This window comes from Lepidochelys olivacea, assembly GCF_965140295.1.
Source record: "Lepidochelys olivacea isolate rLepOli2 genome assembly, chromosome: 2".
In the NCBI taxonomy this organism is placed as follows: Eukaryota; Metazoa; Chordata; order Testudines; family Cheloniidae; genus Lepidochelys; species Lepidochelys olivacea.
The window spans coordinates 213,076,051-213,097,598 of NC_140412.1; the positions used below are offsets into that span (position 1 = coordinate 213,076,051).

A 21,548-nucleotide genomic window follows, 5' to 3' on the forward strand; every position below is an offset into this window, starting at 1 on the left:
TGTGCGGGGCAGCTCTTGGAGCTGGGTGGCGCCTTTATCGCTTCTCAGTGAGTAACCCATCTGCTTTTCACACCCCATCGATAAAGGATCGAGCAATTTTTTGTTTAAATCAGTGGGGGAAATGCAACCAGGAGACCAACCTCATTGTTCGTAACTATAATAAAACAACAACGAAGTAGCCAGTTTGCACAGTTATTTCGAAACGCCAGCTAGAATAGTATCTAGTATGCATGCCAACGATGAAGATTCAAGCCATGCATAAAGAAATCAGGGCATGGGATTCCGATTTTTATCAATGAAAGCTTCCATCGCAAACGGCCTCAACACACCCAGGAGCAGATCCTCAGCTGGGGTCAATTGCCCCAGCTCCACTGAAGTCAAAGGGACTATGACAATTTACACCATTTGGGGATCTGCTGAGGCTCTCTGTGTTTCTTCATAGTAAACAGTCTGAGACGGGGGGGGGGGATAAAACTAAATTAAGTCATTAATAAAACAAGTCACCGTTGTCTTCAAAAGTGTGAGCTTTCCCCCTTTCTTGGGATTTTCCCCCATCCATCTTTCCTGTTTAGAACAGCCGTATTAATATTCTGGATTCCTTCAGTCTGTATATTTCATCTTTCTTTTCTTCTTCTAACCCAGTACGTGCGGGGAACAGAGCAATGTAAATTCGGGACTATAACTGTACTGTCCCGTGCTTTGGCTTTCGACAAGGTACCCAGACAGACACTCAAAAGGTTGAGAAGCGAGAGCTAACAAAGTGTTGTGTAAACCCTGCATTAAAGCCTTGCGCTCTCCAGATACCGTGATCTAAAATATTGACTGGCCGCATTGCAACTCCTCGCCTTCGAACTCAGGCTTTCTACGGTTTGCAGCTGAGATGTTGTGAAAAATGCACAGCACCTGCCCTTTTCTGGTAGGGAACTGGGAGGGGAGGACCAAGAGCGGTGTATGCAAACCTAAAAAACCAAATGTAAAACAGATTGGCGCTATGTTCCCCCTCCCCCCCCCAAAAAAACACATCTGGGTGAGGGAAAACTTACTGCCTGATCCCCAGTAATGAAATCTCAGCAGTGAGGAGTTATACAACACAGTCTCCTCACTTACTTCCCTCTGTATGCGAAGTGTTGGATTGTCAGTACTATGTCAAATATGTGGGGGGTAGGGGGTTTCCAAGTCAGAAGAAGAACTCCAGGATATGCGTGAAATGAGCTACTATCAGCATTTCTCCATATTTACATAGAAGAAGGCTTCCCCCTTGCAGATTACATCACCCCAATAGGACAGACCGCCCAAGAAACCCTTGGCTCCCCCGGAAATGCAGCCCATGCAGCAGAGGTGATGGGAGCGAGCGGTGTGTGTACCAGCACCGCACACTGCGTCTTCTTGTTAATTTCTTCTCCCTCCCTTAGTTCTGCAAGCCGTTGCCCATCGCACGGGGAACTTGGGAGAGGGGCAGACTGCCCCAGCTGGGACAACCCGCCCTGTGCAGCCCGAACAATAAGGGCCGTGCTCCCAATTATTAACGGGGCTCAGGGCGCAGTGGCAAAGCCCTCCCCCCCCCCCAAGCGGTCGTGTAAACGGGAAGAGCCCGAGCGGGAGGGATGGACGAGGGAGGGGGGTAGATCTCTTGTGAATGGTTTGGAAACATAATTGGGGGAGGGGGGGAGCGGAAACGTCCCTATAAAGCTCAGCAAAGTCCCTCCTCTCCACGTCAGGCCGATGACACCGCCGCTGCCCCAAACTTTCCGCCAGCAGGAGCTATAAGAGCCTCCAAGTCTGCAACTTTCTCCCAATCCCAGACACCTCGAAGGGGCTCCAAGGAGGGATCGGGAGGGGTGGGTTGTGGTGGGTTTTTTTTTTTCTCCTGGATCCTGATGCCATCCCCCCACCCCCCGAACTGAGGTCCTCCTCCCTCTCCTCCTCCTCCTCGCAGGCCCGCAAGCCGCGATCCAGGGGGAGCTGGCGGGTTAGGTGCCCCCCTCTTCTCCCTGCCCCCCTCCGGGCCCGCGTCGTGTGTCCCCCCCCAGAGATGATGCAGCAGGACGAATCGAGCTCTCCAGTCTCCCCGGCCGACGACAGCCTGAGCAACAGCGAAGAGGAGCCCGACCGGCAGCAGCAGCCCAGCGGCAAGCGAGGGGGGCGCAAGCGGAGATCCAGCCGGCGCAGCACAGGGGCGGCCGTCGGAGCCGGGGACGAGCCGTGCAGCCCGGCCCAAGGCAAGCGAGGCAAGAAGTCCGGCGCCGGGGGAGGCGGCGGTAGCAGCAGCGGCGGAGGCAGCCCCCAGTCCTACGAGGAGCTGCAGACCCAGCGGGTCATGGCCAACGTGCGGGAGCGCCAGCGCACCCAGTCCCTGAACGAAGCCTTCGCCGCCCTGCGGAAGATCATCCCCACCCTGCCCTCGGACAAGCTCAGCAAGATCCAGACCCTCAAGCTGGCGGCCAGGTACATCGACTTCCTCTACCAGGTCTTACAGAGCGACGAGCTGGACTCCAAGATGGCCAGCTGCAGCTATGTGGCCCACGAGCGGCTCAGCTACGCCTTCTCCGTGTGGAGGATGGAGGGCGCCTGGTCCATGTCCGCATCCCACTAGCAGGGAGGGGCCCCCACCCGCACCCCCAGGGAAGGAGACCTAGGTAAGGGAGGACGCGGCACGGGGGCGAGCCCATCCCTGCGCGCGTGGGGCTGGGAGGGGGGGGGCGGAGAGCGTGGGGGGATGGAGCCGTGGGGCAGAGCTGGGAAATATCAGGGCTTGGGCCTGCACCGAGGGAGCCCAACGCCAGTGAGCGGAGAGGGCTCCGCTTGCTGGGTGCCCAGCGGGAGACGTCTGGAAGGGGCCTGCTGTTCAGCCAGTGCCCAGCCAAGCGCCCCCCGGCCAGGCCCCTGGGAGAGGGCTCGAGCCGGGCACCAGAACCACTCGGTACATTTGCAAGGCGTGGGCGGGTGTAACATACAGACGGCTTCCCGTGCGGGGGGCGGGGAGGGGGGGGGGACGCGGTCGCTTCGGCCAACGTTGCATGAGCAAAGGTGGGGGTTCGGATGGTTTCCTGTCCTTGCTCTGTGTGTGTGTGTGTGTGAGAGAGAGAGAGAGATTATTCGTCCACCAAACCTTCATTGTAAATTCGCTTTTTAAACAGAGGAATCGGTGTCTCTGGTACACTTCCCAGTGTGCGTTTCCCAATTCCTTTCCCCCCTGCTATGGTCCCCCCTACCCCACCCCCACCGCCGGGTGCTTTAATTCCTCCTGATTGTTTTGCTGTGGTGGATCACGGGCAGTTGTGTCGCATGCAAAACAGCACAGCTCACTCGCTCTCTTTCCCCTTCTGCATACATTTTTTTTTTAATAAAAAGAATCAGTAACAAACCTTTCCTCCCCCTCTCTGGGTTTTTGCAGATGACATTGTTTCCAAAGAAGGAGAAAATGGACAGTCTAGAGACTCTGAAGTTGGATACCATTTTTTAAAAAAATAAAAAAAAAATATGCCAAGGATTTTCTTGGAAATTAGAAGAGCTATATCCAAATTCAAAGCAGGGCGTGGGGAGCACTTAAAGAAAGAAAGAGGCAAGGGTGCTTGGACAGTGACCACCCAGATAGGCATCTGCACAATCCACACCTCTCTGCATTCTGATAGAAGTCTGAACAGTGGTTTGGGTTTTTTTTTAATTTTGACGAAGAATGTTGGAATTTAATTTTTTTTTTGCATGCATGCATTCCCAAGAGGTCGGGCCTATGATCCATTGAGAAAAGGAAAATACATTATTGTGGACTTTCGCCGTTCTTGAATGGTCATAATGAAAAACAAAACAAACGTTAGAGACGAACACTTTTTAGGGGGAAAACAAACTGGGCTCAAACTGTTATACACAAACCTACCCGGTTCCTACTTTTTATTATTATTTTTTCCTCTGAGAAAAAAAATAAACATTTTATTTATTTATTGATGACCCATGTTAAAATGCAAATAGATCCGGTGTCTAAATGCATTCATATTTTTATGGTTGTTTTGTAAATATCATTGTATATTATTTTTCTGCAATAAATAAATATGATTGAAATTTTAAGAACCTTAAAGTTTGGTCTATATGAAAACGCTGGGCTGAAGCTGGAGATAAATACCTGCTTGTAGAGCTGTAAAGACACCCAAGAGAGAGGGGGCACTAATATAAACAAAGGGGGCGAAAAACGCAAATAAACTAGCTACTGGCAGACACCGGGAAGTTATTTATAGAGACAGCTTTATTATTCTACTTTAGTGCTCATTGGACTTTGGGGTCGGAAATTCTCTGTGTCTTTTTATTTTAATCAGAACTCCAAATAATGTTACAATAAGTGAAGAACGGAATTGTTTTAGCCACCGATCTAAAGTAATGGCATTCTTTTTCCAGACCATTTGCCTCCGACATGTAAGCCAGAAAGATGGCATATGCCCCCTGCCATCGCTCTGTGCACAGCAAATTGTATTGATTTAGCTAAAAAAGAGTCGAGGACAGAGAGCGCATCCGTTTTAAAGAGGCCCATAAACAGACAAGGCGAAGGCAAAGAGAGGCTGGAATAAGAAACCAAATGGATATTTGGGTTTTATGAAGAAGGTGTTGTTTTAATATTTGAATTGCAAGGCTTACAAGCCTTATTTTTGGTTGTAAAAAGGGGTGGGATACAATAACCTCACGCTGGTTTCCTTTTCTAACTATAAACAGGAGGGCTTCGCCATTTAGGAAGCATTTTTGTCTCTATTTTTCTCCGCTTTTATGGTTTAAAATCTAATGTAGGGTAAAACTGCAATTGTAAATATCTTCGGGCTTCAATGATCAAAGTAATTGTGGAAGGGGCAGCTATTTAAAATACTAAAAACAGCCAGTCTCTCTAGTATAGTCATCGGTACCATTGTATTTGTATTGTATTCCACAGATTAATATACACAGCTAGCTATAGCTGTTGTTTTTATTTAAAGCAAACCACAAAACTGACAAGCAATGCTTCGTTTATTTTATTTTGTAAATTACAGGTTGTGATCAATATGCTCATACTAACAGGAAAGTGGGCGGTCACTGCTTAGCTCCTAAATAAGACTCTAGATCAAATCGTAGTAACTCACAAAAGGCGTGTGGGTTGCAAACTATAAGTTCCTTTTGCTGAACAGATTCAGTCAATGTCTAGGGTAAATAAGATGGTGTGTTTACTCAAAACAAGTCATGTTTGCTTAGCCCAGGTTGAGTTTACTTTATTGCCTGACTGTTTTTGTTTCCATATCCACATATTACCATATATTGCTGACATAACAGTATTATGAATTTAATATCGTGCATATTTTAGACCAGCGCGCAATGTTTACAGTAGAAAGCCTGCAGCGTTTGTTTATATTAAAGGATTAGCGAGGACTTTGAAAATTGGATTTGGGTTGTGGTGGTCCCAGCACTAAGCATCGGACAGAAGGGTGAAATTTGTGTGTGTGTGCTAGAGAGGGATTCGCTATTTTTGGTGGTCCTACAAGTGGATTTCTGACTCTCTCCATCAAGGTCTGATCGCTTGATATTCAGATTTCTTGAAAAGCTCCAGCAATGATGAGAGCCCACCATCAAGGAGAAGGTAATGCTTATCTCTGCTACCTTTGCTTACGTAAAGAGATGGTGAAAAGAGGAATGTCTTGTACCTTTTGCTGGTTTTCTCTTAGAGAGGGGAAGGCTCACCAGAAAATGTGTTCAGTATCATGACAAATGCTAAAGAATAATTTGTCCTAAATTTGCAAAAGAGAGAAATAGGTAACTAACTGCTGGGTAATTTTGAAGGAAAGGGGAATTTACCGAACAGATTATTTTATTACTAAATATAAAAAAGCAGACCAGTGGATAATAACATGGGGGAGGAGGGGGGAAGAGCAAATTCTGCTCCCATTTTACTGGTGAAAAATCCAGACTAAATCAGCTGAGTTGGACGTCGTTTGTCCTGATTGACACCATCATAAGTGAATGCAGAATTTGGCCCAATCTACATCAACTCTTTCCAGCAACTTGCAATACGCTGAGGAGGGGCGGGGGATCAAGTCACTTCCAACATTTTTAATTACTGCATATACTATCCTTACTTGCCTTGTATGTTTCCTAGGAGGAAATTTAATCTGTATTTTGCAGTGATCACTATAAAAAGGTGGCAAATACCATATACCCAATATTTTTATTGTTCCCATTACAAAAGGGGTCTGTTTTATTTGTCTAGTATCAATCGTTATCTTTATTTAAAAAAAATAACAGGAGATGATCCTGATTTAAAACTACAAACGTGACCTTTCCCATTTGGTACTTTGTTACTGTGTGGCCCCCTACACTTGAGTCAAGAGCTATTAACTCAGATTCAGCCTTACTGAAGAAAAACATGAATTCCTCTTCTGGGAATGTTAAGCACTGCTGCAATCAAAAACTGACTCTGTCTTTGAAAGTTATGATTTCTGATTGATTCTTTTTGCAAGGCACAAAGCTGGACAGTTTATTTCCAGAACAAAATGTAGCATAGATGAGGTTCCCGTGCAGAATGTTCCCATGTTTTGTTACCCTAGCTATGAACACACTAAACGTGTTCTGTTGGCAATCCATGGATAGTTGTGCAGGCTAACAAACCCAATGCCTGTTACAAGGAAAGCCAGGGAACAAGGGGCCGGATCCTGGAACTTTTACTCACGCCTGTAGGCTAATAGAGCGAGGAAAGGTTCCAGGATTCAGGCCCAGATGTATAGCTGGTATCTCTCTGCCCCACGCAACAACCTCACGGCTTTGCAATTTTGAGGTTCAGTTTATTCCATGGAGATTCTTAGGACGCTACCCTCGGCCTTGTGCAAGAGAGTGGAGCATTTTGCACATTCCACGGTTTGGCAAGCTCAGAACTAGCGATTTTCTCTAGTCCAGTATCAAATTCTTCTCAGGCATATGATTTCACTTGAAGTCCTGCCCAGGAATCCTTCAAAGTGAGCGTTTGTCCCGCTCTCATGATGTCAGGCGGTTTTCCCTGCATCTGTAATTTTAAGAAAAACAAACAAACGTGTGGGGGAACAAATGTGACGGAAATCCAAACAAAATTCAGTAGAGAAAAGGGGTTCACCTGCGGTGTGGGTAAACAGCACTGCCCCTGCGTGTGGATAGGGAGGACCTGGCGGGTAAATACAGTGCCGATCCCTCCCACATGGGAACCGCAGTTAGCAACCGATGCTGCAGCTGCGACAAGCTCTCGTTAAAAGGAGACCAATAGATACAGGATAAAAGGTTGTAAAAGATGGGGAAGGATCCTGGTCCCTTTGCCGTCAAAGAGCGTCTGTGGGGAGCAGGATCGGTCCCTGAACCCTCAGAATGTATCGAAAGAGAACTGTAAGGAAACAGAGGCGGAAGCGACTTTGGGGCCATTCTTCAGAGTCCTGTGTGCCCTTGTTCACACGATCAGTCACTTCACCTGCATCCCTGCAAGCTGGGAGCAGACCCCTTGTGAAAAGCGGGCTTTGCCATAAATTAGTATCTTTTGGAAGTCGGGGGGAAATGATCCGAATCAACTGCCATGGGATGCATGTGGCTAAGAGCAAAGAAGGCGCACACATTTAGCTCGCGCCAGAACTTGTTTTATTTGCTGAACAACACACAATCTGCCCGCAGTAAACATTGCACAGGGTGCATTTTACATTAACTTCTGCACCAGTTTCTTTAGACTTCAGTCCGCTTAATGTTCTTAGCAAATCAAAGCACGTGTCCTTTGAAGAAGGTGTGTAATTGGAGTTTAAGGCATGTATGGAATTCCCAGATGTCTATAAAATAAGAAAGAGCATTTGGCAGGTCACTTGAAGGTGGAGCAGGTTAAAATCACTTGCACAAATTCCCCCCCTTGCCCTGTTTTTAAGAGTCTACCATTTAAAAGGGCCAAGTGATAAGAATTCTGGAAGACTTTGCACACGTTTAAAAAGTAGGAACAATAAAGAGCTACAAATAGTAACACACGTTTTAAAAACCCAAAAGAAATAGTAAAATAGTTTGGAACAGCCCAGTGGGAAAACTGCAGTGAGACCCTGCCCTGCCTGTGTCTAATGCCCTCCTTGCTAGGATTATACCGTTTTTATTTCCATCGCTTTGTCGTATATAGTAACCAACACGTCGGTAATGACTTTTATAATGTGATCTGAAACTTAAAGGAACTGAATCAGTTGAACTCGCGCTCTTTGAGAACACCTACAAGAGACTGGGGTTGAGTTTCATTCCCAAACCATCTCGTTGCAAAACAAGTCGAAAACATTATCATTAATAGCAGAATAAAAGTGTCTCGCTTTCGGATTTAGCCGATTAAGCTATCAACACCTGGCCTGCGGAGCGTTTCCTATAAGGAAGAGTGCAGGGAAGATATTAGCATACGCCAGAATTGCAGGGGTGTGTTTTGTTTCGAATTCCGTTATTTGGTCCAGAGCAGAAACCAACGCACAAGGATTGCACTGGGATGGTGTGAGATGTTACCTTTGGTAATCCAAGCAAAAGTTGGAATTTTGGGGGGTCAAAGCGGGGGGGGGAAGCGAAAGTATTGGCACTTTAATATTTTAGGGCTAGGATTTATTTTATTTTATTTATTTTATTTTATTTTATTTTTTGCATTGTGGGGGAAAGCAGCACACAAAGCAGCCGTGGAGGAAAGGGGAGCTTCAGAGGTGGAGGGCTTTTGACATGTGAAAAGTTAAGCAGGTACCTGAAAGAGGTTTATTTTGACCAGATGTTGGAGCTTTTAGGAAAACGTCACGTGAAAGGAACAGATGTACAATCGCAAATGGAGCCACGCCTTCTAACTACACGGAAGGAAAATCGAACATAAATCAGTCTTGCCTTTTTCCCCCTTTATAAATGGGCTTTATTTAAACATTAATTTTTGTTTGTTTGCGGAATGGAGGACGCCCATGTGTGATCCAGGGGCCCTCTGTCTGAAGATTAGGAGTCTTTTAAACTCCACCTTCTCTCTCTGTTGTTGTTGGGGTTTGGGGTTTGGTTGTGTGTGTGTTATTTTCTCTCTCTCCGCCCCCCCCCCCTCAGCCCCTTTCAGAATCGTTTGATCCTGAGAAAAGTATCGGATCTCGGTTGGGAAAAAGCTGAGACTAATCAATTTTTGTTTCGAAGGTGGGTAGCGGCTGATAAGAAGAGTGGAGGAATGCCTCTCCGGACAGAGCCTAAATTTCAAACTCCAAGGAGGAGACTCCAGGCTGGAAGGGAAGACAGGCTGGTATGCTACTTCCAGGTTGTAGAGCTCTGCCCATTCTGTCGCGCGTTTAGCCTGGCTGCCACTGCCTGCGGTCTGCTTGCCAGGAGCAGATAAATATCTGGCGTGAGTGAACGGCAGGTCTGGGACAAAAGAAGTAACGCCACGACTATGCAGGAAATCAAAAGCTGCCCAGAGGTTGACACTTCAGCAGGGCACTATCTTTCTTTGCCACTTGAAAGAAGTTAAAGGACAAATGCACAAATCCTTCGTTCTAGGCAGAATTCTAACGTTAAAAAATCTAGGTATATTTTAGTGTAAAGGAGAAAGTCCTGTTAAACAGGCACTGTCCTGTAATTTCACAGGGCTTATTACATCTTATGAATGGGGGGAAACCGCAGTTTTTCAGTTGTTGTCGCTTTTAAAAAGCTAACAACCTGCAAAGCCTAAACGAGGCGTCAATATCAATTCCAGTCCAGGAAAGGAATCATTCCCTAGATGTGTGTGTCTTCCATAGGTCTGGTACAGCCACGGCTTATTCTTTTGGCGAGTTGCAGAAAATGGCAACCAACTGTCCATACTCCTTATTTATTTCTGCACATATATTCATATACTCAGGCGAGTATCCAGAGCGAGTCTATCTTCTGTCTTCTGCATTTGGGGACAGACGCTCTGTATAATGTGGGTCTCTATTAAATAGTTCTTTGGTTGAACTGCGACATCGGGAGTCTACAGAGGTAGTCATAAATGCGCCCAGATTTACTGTGTCTTTTGAACGATAAAAAAAAATGTAATTGATCACATTAGCTTTAGGGATGACAATTTAGGTATGTATAATACCAGATGAATAGTCTGCTTTGCTATGCACTGTTTATAGTCTATAGCATCAGTCTAAAAATCCCTCGGGATTCTTAATCTAGATTTATTGCCTTTGAGTCCCTCTCACATGATCTCGTAAAAAGTTTTAAGCGAACGCACATACAAGATTTTGAAAACAAAAGATTAACTCTGGGGTCTTTCTTCCTTGTTATCCACCTCATAATATAAATGATGCACTTCAATTATGCAGTGACGCGAAAGCCAACTTTCCTTACAATACATTATATACTTGACAAAAATATGGCCGAGAAGCTTTTTTTTCTTTTGCCTTTTAATTTAACAAAGAACTAAGATCTTTCTTCGTGCGTAGGTACCGTGCACTCTCCCTCTTTCTCTCTCGGACCCTGGAGCTATCAAACACGTTTAGTGACAGAGTGATGTGCTGTCTATAAAGGGGTTGTTGATGTAGGAGCTAAATTAGTGTTAATTTCAAACAGGCGGCTAATTCTTCCATGGAACCTCAGCACTTTCAAAATGTGTTGATGTGCTTCAAATTTAATTTCTGTCGATGGAAAATATATCCTTTTCCCACGTGGATAGTTACATGGTTAATTATTTAATTTTGCGGTTGTGTTGGCTCTTTCTTTCTTTCTTTCTTTCTTTCTTTCTTTCTTTCTTTCTTTCTTTCTTTCTTTCTTTCTTTCTTTCTTTCTTTCTTTCTGTTTTCATGCATCTTGGAGCACCTTTCAACTTTAATTTTTTTACACCAATATAAACCAGATCCAAAACAGAGACTTTCCCCACCCACTTCAGATCTAAACTTAAAACATATATCATAGATCAGTTTTCATCCAACGAATTTAGGCATAGTGCTCGACCTGTACTTTCAAAGAGAATCGAAGCTGGAGTCTGCAATATTTAATCCAGTCAGCTATTAAATGTCCTCCGGCTTGAACCAAGAATTTAAACAGGAATCTGTATCGGGCATAATGACAGTAAAAGCTGGGGGAGGGGGAGGTTGGATTAGGGGGAGCCACAAAAATAAGACAACTTTTGTGCCTTTGATTTGGAAAATCCCTGATTTTAGGAGACCTGTCAGAGTAATAAAGAGAAAACATGAAAGAAAATCCTTTGTTCAAGGATATGGTTTTAATGAAAATTGTCCTATTAATACCTGACAATGCCTGCTTCGGCAACTCCACTTTCTTCCCAGCCCCCAAATTATGATAAAATACGTATTTGGTTTGCCCTCTTCCTCTCTATAAATATTCCGCTCCTTGGAATGCGTGTAACGGTGCGTTTCTCTGATCATTCCCTCATTTCGTTCCCATCAGAAATCCTCCTCTGAGGCCTCGTGTTCCCTCTTCATTACTAGAGTCATTTTTCATTTCCAAGGGGCTGCACCTTGAGCTCATCTTGGCGCAGTGTGGGAGTTAGCTCTGTGGCTGAAAGGGGCACTTTAGATCGAGAGGGCATTTTTTCAAACCTGGCAATCAATGTCTAGAGTTACTCTGAAAGATGATTTTAAGAATATGGGGCATTAATAAAATCTAATCAGGCTTCAATGGGAGGGGAATTAAAGGGGGACGTGGGAAAGAGGGTTAGGTTTGGTTTTTATGAAGAATATGTCTGCTCCTGCGGTTAAGACAATTAAAACTCTTTTCTGATCAAAGGGCTGCATAAATCACCAGAAGAAATGGATTGGAAAGAGGCATTTTGTCTGTGTGATTAGGACCCGGGATCAGGCTTTCGTCTGCGCCTTTTGGATACTGCCTTTAACTTACACTGCCCTCAGTGCTTCTCATTTCGAGAGTGGATTTATGGCACTGGTTTTTGTTGTGTTTGTTTGTTTAAAAAACAGCAGCAAGAATGGGAAACCTTCCTGATCACTAGTGATAATAAGACCCTGTGCACAAGGAAGTTTTGTGGGAAAGAAAGAAAGAAAGAAAGAAAGAAAGAAAGAAAGAAAGAAAGAAAGAAAGAAAACCTAAAACTGGCACTGTTGGCTTTTGGATAGAAGATAACAATACTGATAGCCAAGGAAGAAAATACGCAGAAACCTAATTCCCTGGTCCCTTAGAATTAATACCTGCGCCCTGAAATATCTGATATAATTCTTTCTCAGGAGAATAGGGCCATGTATTTGGATTGCATTGAACATGTGTAAACCCCTGTGCTGAAGCAGCTTTGTCAGCTTCGTTGACCGCCCCCGCGCCGCCTCCCAACGCACACAACATAGAATAATTTTCTTTTGCCCCATGGAGGGCTTGTTCTGCCCCAGGGCTTTTTGATTCTCCTGGAGGGGTGGAAATCTAAGGCATCTTTAAAACGTGGCTCCTCTGACCGTCAGGGTGGTCTCCTCGCCCAGCTTGTATCTGAGCATAGGGTGGGAGGTGGGCCGAGGGCGAAGCGTATACCTCTGCTGAGTAAACGCGCAGCACCTTCTTACCACCAAGGTCCCTGCAAGGCGAAGGCAAGTTCGCTGCAAGGTCTGTTCTGGGCGTTCGCCGGCTCGTGGCGTTTCCTAGCTGTGGGGTTCTGCGGCTGTAGGTTTCAGGGGGGTAGCCCTATTAGTCTGTATCAACCTCCCTCCCCCATCTTTACTCAATGCACCCTCTCGATAAGTCGGCCTTTGCATATAATAGGTGTTTATGGCTGGAGGGGATGCTCTTTGATCTAGGCATTTGGAGGTGAACCTCTTAGGGGTCTCAAGGCGTTTGTCTGACTTGAATGCTTCTCAGGGTGATTTATGGCTAAAGGCTCCTTCCTGACACCTCCAGATGCCAAACCTCTTACCTTGCAGGAATCGGGGGCGGGTGTGTGTGCGTGTGTTTGTGTGAAAACCTGTTTCCAATAGCCAGGGCGAGTGATGGCTGCTCCTTCAGTAGCTGGGCTGGGTTAACAGGAGGGGCACCAGCTCTGCAACAGATCACTAGCAAGAGTGGTCCGAATAGTGTCTTCCAAACATGCACGTGCTTGGTTGGTGTCTCTTCGGTTAACACCCGCGGAACTGAACCTGTCCTCATGGAGCCATGAAAGACGACGGCCCCTTCACGCATAGGGTGACTTTCCCTAACACTGTTCTGGGCAGTTCATAGCCCTCTCTGGGGCCTGGTTGTGCATTTATGAGTTGTCTACTTTAAAGAATTCGAACCCCATGATCACATTACCACAGGAGTTCCCAAGCCAGGCAAACCCAGGCGTTCTCTGCCCAGCAATCCCTGAGGCAATCTAGTCAGTGCCAACCTGGGCAAAGGAACTGCAGGGGACCCACATGCATTCAGAAGGCACCAGGCAACATGAGGCATGTAGGAATGCTAGTACTGCACTGGAATCTCAGGAGAAATCGATTGTGGTTGAATTACTGATGACCCACTAGTTTAATAGGTTTGTCCAATTGCAGAGAAATGGGTTAGATGAACATCCACAGTAAAACACTGTAGCAGTCCTGCTCTAATGCACTTCACAAAGACAATGAGCAGCAGCTGCATTCCTTGTTCAGCCCAAATTCCCATTGATATCAATGGGAGTGAAGCAAGGGAAAAAAACTCACTAAGAGTAAAGGACATCAGAATCTGGCTCAATATTTGGAAGCTGCATCGGATTTCTTGTAGCAGTGAAAAGGTGGGAGAAGACAGTTGCCACCCACTCCTTGACTTCTCTCAAAGAAGAAGAAATTCTTCCGTCTGAAATGTTATGCATACTACCAACACTGAATAGATCAGAGACAACAAGGAGCCCTGAGTATTGAGAAGAATAGTCCAGGAGGACAGTAATAGCAATATACAGACACTGACAGTTAGGATTTGTAATAAGAAAAGGAGGACTTGTGTGGCACCTTAGAGACTAACCAATTTATTTGAGCATAAGCTTTCGTGAGCTACAGCTCACTTCATCGGAAGCTTATGCTCAAATAAATTGGTTAGTCTCTAAGGTGCCACAAGTACTCCTTTTCTTTTTGCGAATACAGATTAACACGGCTGCTACTCTGAAACCTGTCAGTATTTGTAATGGAAGTTCTGGGGCCTGAGCCTTCCCCCATTGAAGTCAATGGAGATTTTGCTAATGGGATTAAATAAAAAGGTTACCAGACGATCTAACGTCTCACGCTGGTATCATCAAATTATTACAAAGCTTAATGCTATAAAAGATAGCTGTCCAGGCACCTAGATAGATACAACTACATTTGATTATAGCGTTCCGAACCTATATTACAAGCCTGTGTAATGTAGCCCATGTCAGTTTACCTGCTATTAGTTTATCTGCAAATTCACAGATAAAGTTTTACTGGGTAGAAGGTAGAGAACAGGTTAGTTGGGAGAGGGGGACAAACAGTCTATATAGATTTAATTTTCTCTCAGTATGCATATGGACCTGTTTTTTCACCTGGAGGATGATTGCGGGACTGAGTCAGCTTTTACTGGCTTGCGGCTAACAGCTCCTTAGTGTAAAAACCTTAATCACAGGACAAAAGCCAAGTAAATGTAACTAAAAATGGTGTCTGGCCTTAAAGAAAAAGGCTGCTTCTCCCCACCCCCATTCCCATGTTTGCCAACCAGATCAAATGGCTTGGATCACTTTTGTCCTGCTGCATGTATATTTTCAAGAAAATTAAAAGAAACTCCCCTAAACTTCAAACCTATCAAATGTTTAGCAGCTGAAGGATATTCATCTTTAGGAGGTAGGCCAAAATGTCAATAACAATTTAATTATTTCTGAAACATATGGGAGCACTTACAAGACCAAACCCGTGATAGTAAGTATTGATACTGGGAGGAAACTCAACAATATACTCTCATATTTGCTGGTCAAGACCCTGTCCCCCCAAAAGGCAACACAAGCCACTGAAATTGTAATTAATCCTGACAGGGCCTCTAAAGCTGGTACTAAAGATAGATCAGTGACCATGGAGGTTACCTGCATACTGCTTAATGATAGATTGATGCTGAACATCTATGTGCAGAGAACAACATGTGTTTAGCATTTATTAGTATAGTCAATAGGAAAAGAATATTTGCATGGGTGAGATTCTTGCCGTCTGAAATGAGTTATCTCCTTTGTGTATGTGGGCCTAGGAAGAAAGTGAAACCAGGAGACAATCATTTCATAGTGGAATAAAAAGCAAGGCCCAAATTTTAAAGTTAGAAATAGTTTCAACATAATGATTTTTCAAAGGTATTGTCAAGCAGGGGATTGTTTTCCAAGGGCTGGATCTGACGGCTGTTGGAGTCTTCCACTGACTTCTGTGGGTGTTGGATCAGGCCCCTGGAGAGTGACATGGCATAGCTAAGACAAGGCATTGAATAAAGGAAAGAGTTGTGTAAAGTTCTTCTGGCTTAATGTAGGAGGTTGAGATAAAATAGTTTGAGAAGGCCTTCTCAACATTTTCATCCGTGAATTCTTATATGGCTCCTGGGCCTGCCATATTCTTCAGAGCCATTCCACTTCTAAAGAGTCACTCTTTCAAATTTAAGATTGCAATCAGATTATACATGCCAGAATTAGCAGGAATAACACTACATACACATCACTGCTGTCACTGTTTTAACTCCTGTATTTTAATAGACTGCAAGTAAAGCGGGAAATAGTAATATCACAACTGTTACAACATATACATTTGCACCAACACAACCCTTTCCCCCTTTCATCATGTGGTGGAGACATCTATGTGTTAAATTGCAAAGCTGTGTGACAAATTGTTTTTAATCATGTTTCTTTGATTGTCTCACCTTCACTCTGCCCAGTAATCTGTCTACACTGGGGCTGTTTTCAATATTCCAGATATCAGCTTCAAATAGGCATCATTACAAGCAAAAGAAAAACAAAACACTGCCAGACAAATTTGCCTTTCCCTCACTGTCCCCCTCCAATCCCACAAAGATGACATCTAAAACCAATCCAAAACAATGGAATGAGGTACAGTTCAGGAAATAATTAGGCCTGGAGCAATGGCAGGTTTATAGTCTGATATCACTGAAAAACACAGTTTTCCAGCTTTCCAATAGAATACGGCACTTGCTTCTAACCTGGCAGGTCCTGAAATAGTGGACAAATTGTGACATTATGTATGAAAAAAGTTATTTTATTTAGTGTGTCGAGGTTTCTAACATTTATTAGCTATCACCTTTCTCTTCCTTGGAGACCTGTACAGTTGGATTCATGGTAATTAAGGCAGCCTGGCTTCACAGGAGCTGCCTTAATTGCCAGGAATATGAAAAATAGACCCCTCCCCCCCAAATGTTGAAAACACTCTAAAATATCATTTTTATTCCAAACATGTGGAATTAAGGATACATGATGGTCTGGTATGATATAAAGGTTTTATTGATGCCCATTGTGAAGCCCTGCACCAGTCATGCATAGATTCGTCATGCCTGAGTAATGCAGCCATCCCAAATTCATGCCAATAGAATCTTTATACTGTACCATGGCATCATGTATTGTATGGACAAAGAGAAAGGCTAATCTGGTACTTAAGGGAGAGAGTTAGGAATCGTGGGATATGTTTTCCCCCCTCTAGTTCTGCCATAGATTTCCTGCATAACACAAGCAAGTTATTGGGGGCAATACTGATTAATTAGTACTGATTAATCTCAAAGAATGATGCAAGGCTTAATTCATTAATATTTGCAAAGTGCTTTGAGGTCCTCAGCCGGAAGATGCTGTCAGTGCAAGGTATTATTTTACTATTCTCTGTCTCAATATATATTACACCAGTGGGAACATAATCTATAGGTTTTATAACCTATGGGTTATGTACCCATGTGTAGATATTTAGCTAATTTAAAGCAGTCAGCTATTATGAAGATTCACAACAGAAGATGACTATGCCATTCTGAGTACTTCCCTTTATGCCCCCCTATATTATATAGCATGCTTGTGTTACATTAAATATTTTTATTTTCTTCCTAAACTCCTGGTTTGTTTAATTCTTTCTCCTTTCCTAAACTGAAATGAAATCTAGTTCAAGCTGAACCAAACAGCCTGTGTTGATGTTACCTTTATCTGTATTTGCTGTAAGCAAAATATAACATAAGGTACGAGAGGGCAGTAGGGGGGTGTTTCTCTGGTTATTTTATGTAGCCAGTCATGCAGCATGCTATACTTACTGGACCCTGCAGTGACCCCTTTACTCACATTGAGTAGCACCTCACTCCATAAATAGGCCTACTGAAGCCAATTGAGCTATTCATGGAGTCAGGTATGAGGACTGTCTTTTGGTTCTGTATTTGTACAGCATACGGCGTGATGGGGGCCTGATCCATTACTAAGGCTACTACTTGCTACAGTAATGCAACTAAATAAACAAATAATAATTCCACATGGGCAGAGGTCTTGGAATCTGGCCCTTAGAATTTCTTGCTTCTATTTTTTAGAAAAAGAATTAAGATCCACAAGAAATGGCAAAAATTCGCATTTATTGAGGGCTTTTGGCAAGTCAGAATAGGTTTCCAATGCAAGAGGGAAAAAATAGATTCACAAAGTAGAATGTGACTGGTGGAGTGATTTTTGTGCATCACCTTGCCAGTAATAACATGTCTTCCAGTCATAGTAATGATCTTGTAGCATAAAGTGAATAATTCTTGCAAACAGAGGGGTGGCAGGGGGAACGATGACCTTTTTACATTCTTTCCAACAGAAGTAAAAGAATAATTATGGGAGTTCAGCTTCAGCTAGGAATATTGGAACAAGCTCACATGTCATTATTTTAAAATGAACTGTTAATATTTCTAATTAACTTATTCATTTCTCCTGGGAAAACATTGCTAATTCAAGGAAGTGGTGTTTGTATAACTTGTTTAGGCTGGACATCACACAGGCTCATGGCCTAAAGTGAATTTTGCTTTGCAGATGTAGATGGCCCAGAGCCTCAAAGGCATGTAGGCACTCTTTGTTTGTGTGTCTTAGCAATTGTAGTCCCTCCTCTTCCCTTGAGACCATGAAGTTAGGCAGACTCTTCTGACCTGCAGTATTACTTCATTGTCATACACTGTAAGGAAATATGAAAAAACAATGAATGTGACCATCCTCTTCATGCCCATATCTTCCTACTCCTTCACTCATTCCTGGATGGAGTGAGGAAGCTGAATGTTGCTCTTGAACCCAGTCCACCAGACAGTTCAGCCAGCCCACTGTTCTGTGGTTTCCCAGATTGCTTCCCGGACATATTTTGGATTAAAAGCTAGGCTATGATCTTGCCTCTGGATCACTGTGGGTGGACTCTGATGCCTAGTGGAGCTCCTTGAAGTCAATGATTCGATGATATACGCTTTATAAACAGGAAGCTTCTCTTTCTGGTCACAAATTAACAGTGAATGTTTCTAATTGCTCAGCAAATCTATGATGTGAATAATAAAAGGAGCTTTTCAAAATGGCCATGAGAACAAGCCCAGTGTAAACACCTTGATGCAGATTTAGCTGTGCTACTTTTCCCCGCTGTTTTTGCTTCCTGAAAACAGTCTTGTGAACAAACACTCCTTCTCCCAAATGTTTGCAAATAAGCAAAGATATTGCAGGCACCAACAAAGTGAATTATTGGGCTTTATGCACAATGGGTGAAATTCACCTAGGGTGTGGATGGCCCAAACAATATTCTCTGTACCACTAAAGCCCCATTTTCAGCATATGTGGACAGTCTGCTGACAGTGATTGCAGCAGGGATATCTGCCCACCCTCTATGCATCATGGAAAGAGAATGCATTAGTTCCGCATAGGCTGACAGACCAGTCGTAGGTGGGGGCAGGTAGGAAGAGGAGCTATTGATCCACATTTATACAGGTCCAGTAACTTGTTCAGTTGGCATACAGGGGCTGAGGTCATTATTTTAGCCCAGCAGTTGAAACAGCACACTGCAGAAGGCTGGTCCTTGGTTGGGGAGATAGATTTCACCTCTTCAACTCCCCGGGCTTCACCCACATAGAGTTTGGCTCTCTGCAGGTGGAGTAGGTTTCACCCAATAATATCAATTAGCTCTTTGAAAACTCCATTCACTCAGCTCTAGTAAAAACATTATTGCAATATCAATTATCAATCTTGTTCTGTTTCCCTTCCATGGGACTGACAAAATACGGATATTTAATTAGCGGTAGAACCAAACAGCAATAGGAGCCTTCTCAGTTCTGTCTTTTCTTCACCACTTGACAGTAATAGGATTTATCCTCACTAGTCAGGATACATTTGTTATTCAGCAGCTCGTTTTTATCTTGTGTATGTATGGGAGGAGGGCAGTGTCTCCGATTGTTTGCATGTATGTGCAGCAGGAGACAAAAAGCTTTTGCACCGACAGGCAGAGATGATGTATTTGGTAATGTTTATTTGCAGCTATGCTTCATAAAGGTATCAGCCATCAGCTCCACACTGAACTTTCCTTTCCTATGTGTAACATCAAAGTCGAGGTTTAAAGCACTATAACCTTTTCTTGAGAAGCGCACTCTCGAGTATTTCTGTTTCTTGTTTTGCTTTGTGGTCACTAACCACAGGAGAAATTTGTCTTTTTTACATATGCTGGAAATAATTTACTGCCCTTAGAAATATTAAACCACAAAAAAAAAAAAACACCTACATTAAAGTAACGTTAAGGGTCTGCCTAAAACCCACAAAAAGCCAGGAAATTGAGAGTTAAAGCTGAAATGCTGCTCGGATACTCCAGCCTTAATTTACCTCATCATGCCTAGGTACAGCTGGTGTCTCAAGCCAGTGAGTGACTGTTGTCGTGTAGCATACCCTGTATCTTCTGCAACACCTAAACACGACGGGATAAGTTAAATAAATATTTACTCTTCATAACCCACGTATACTCTGGAGTAAGAATGTGAAGCACGCACTCCCTGCAGCCACTGTTAATTCCATTACGAGCAGCACTAGCATTCTTAGCCTGCAACCTGGTTTTGGCCAGCAGATCTGCCCATTTGCAGGTACACAGGCTTCCATTCCAAATCCTACCTCTGCAAGATGCTCAGAGATTTGCAGCTCATGCCCAGAGAGCTTTGCTTCGTTGCACCCAGGGAGTCAGCAATCCCCCTACATGATCTGCCCATGCCCTGTTCTGTCCTGTGCTGCTTTCACTGCATTTTGGATGTTCTACAACCCTTCCATGCCTGAGAAAATTCTCACACAAGGGTCTTACTGACAGGACAGTTATTGATAAAGGGGAAGGACGGATCCCTCTGTGGCTTGTCACCTGCTTTGCTTTTCCAGGACAGCTGCATTTCCTACACCCTAATCTACATCATTGGCCCATCAAAATGACAACAAATGGCTGGATTCTGGTTGATTGTAAGAAGTGGCATGGAACTGCTCTGCCCTGGGGGCAGCTTTGGGAAGGAAAGCTAGACTGGTGCTCATCTTACTTAGCTGAGTAGCCCCTCCCTTGCTTGTCCTACTGGGTTCTTGGTCCTCAGCTCCTGCTGTCTGGATACACTGCCATATGAGCCAGTAGGTAGGGACCGGATGGAGAGATCCCGTGGGTGGGTGGAGCCTTGCTTTTTGTTCTCCCCCCAACTCACTGGCCAGAGTAGCTGGGGAGGAAGAAAGCGGGGACTAAGTTGCACCCTTTCAAGGTGCAAAGGGAAGAATTGTGCCAGAGGGGAGTGTCTCTGAGAACTACAATCTCTTGGTCTGCTTCTGGGGTCATGCAGCTTACATACCAACCCTTGTTCAGGGCCATGCCTGAAAGCACCAGATCGTCCGGAACATTTAGAGTGCAATTCAGAGTGGCCTGCTACAGGGGTTCTCAACATGGGGTCATGAACAGGGCTCACAAGTTGCTCACCCTCCCTTTCCCATGTTGCTAAATGGGAAAGAAATCCTGGGTAGACTGGCTAGGTAGAAAGGTGGTTTGAAGGGGTTCTGTTATGAAAAAGATTGAACCCCACTAGTCTTTTACACAGGTTTCATCCTCTCAGACAGGGTTATCCAAAAGGCACCTGTATGCTCTGAATCCTGCTTCCAGTGAGGTCAATGGCAAAATTCCCTTCGGTGGGAGCAGGCTTGGGCCAGCTCAGTAGAATTTTATAATGCCCTAGTGCTAATGAAATGTTCCTGAAATGAGTGGAGCGGGAGGGCTGGTAAGGTATGTAATCAATACTGAATATTTAAAATTACAGCATGTTCTACCCCCAGATGCATTATCTTCTATAATACATTAGGCCACTGATAATGTTACCTCTGCTCCTCCTCAGTGTGGAAAGTTGATCTCTGCTACAGAGAAGCCACCAAGCTGTTGAATCTCTGGGGTCTAACTTGTGCTGTACACAGATAAAAGGCCTTATGAACATATCAGGATTTTAACTCCTCCCACTAGCAGTATCCTGTGAGGGGTTTTTTTTTTTTTAAAGCTTTTGAGAGGCAAAAATCCTAAATACCTCGCATGGAAATGATAAACTGCCTGTTGTGCCTTTACGTTGACCGAGTTCTCCTGCAGAGTATCATGTTTAAATAAATTGCCATTGAGTGCAGCAAGCAACACAATCATGCACGTTCAGCTGGAGTCTTTTGATCATATTCTGCAATGCAATCAAGACTC

General features: G+C 44.2%; 1 protein-coding gene and 1 long non-coding RNA gene across 3 annotated transcripts in view; both read left to right on the top strand.

Moving 5' to 3' along the window:
* The first annotated feature begins 1,744 nt into the window (after positions 1 to 1,744).
* Positions 1,745 to 3,995, top strand: TWIST1 (twist family bHLH transcription factor 1). The gene is made up of 2 exons (XM_084620093.1): positions 1,745 to 2,636; positions 3,395 to 3,995. The coding sequence occupies exon 1, from the start codon at positions 2,033 to 2,035 to the stop codon at positions 2,591 to 2,593; it is 561 nt and encodes a 186-aa protein (XP_084476219.1). The 5' UTR covers positions 1,745 to 2,032; the 3' UTR covers positions 2,594 to 2,636; positions 3,395 to 3,995.
* A 1,490-nt stretch (positions 3,996 to 5,485) lies between these two features.
* The window catches only part of LOC311515993, a 63,726-nt gene continuing 47,663 nt past the window's right edge, over positions 5,486 to 21,548 (top strand). The window contains exons 1-2 of one of the 2 annotated variants that reach the window (XR_014710286.1): positions 5,486 to 5,587; positions 9,127 to 9,229. This is a non-coding gene — a long non-coding RNA (uncharacterized lncRNA). Of the gene's footprint in view, positions 5,588 to 8,430; positions 8,484 to 9,126; positions 9,230 to 21,548 lie in introns of those variants that run through there. The other variant, XR_014710287.1, reaches the window with a different exon arrangement.

Excerpts from the sequence above, each read along its gene's own strand:
- TWIST1 (XM_084620093.1), top strand. The coding sequence starts at position 2,033 with ATGATGCAGCAGGACGAATCGAGCTCTCCAGTCTCCCCGGCCGACGAC.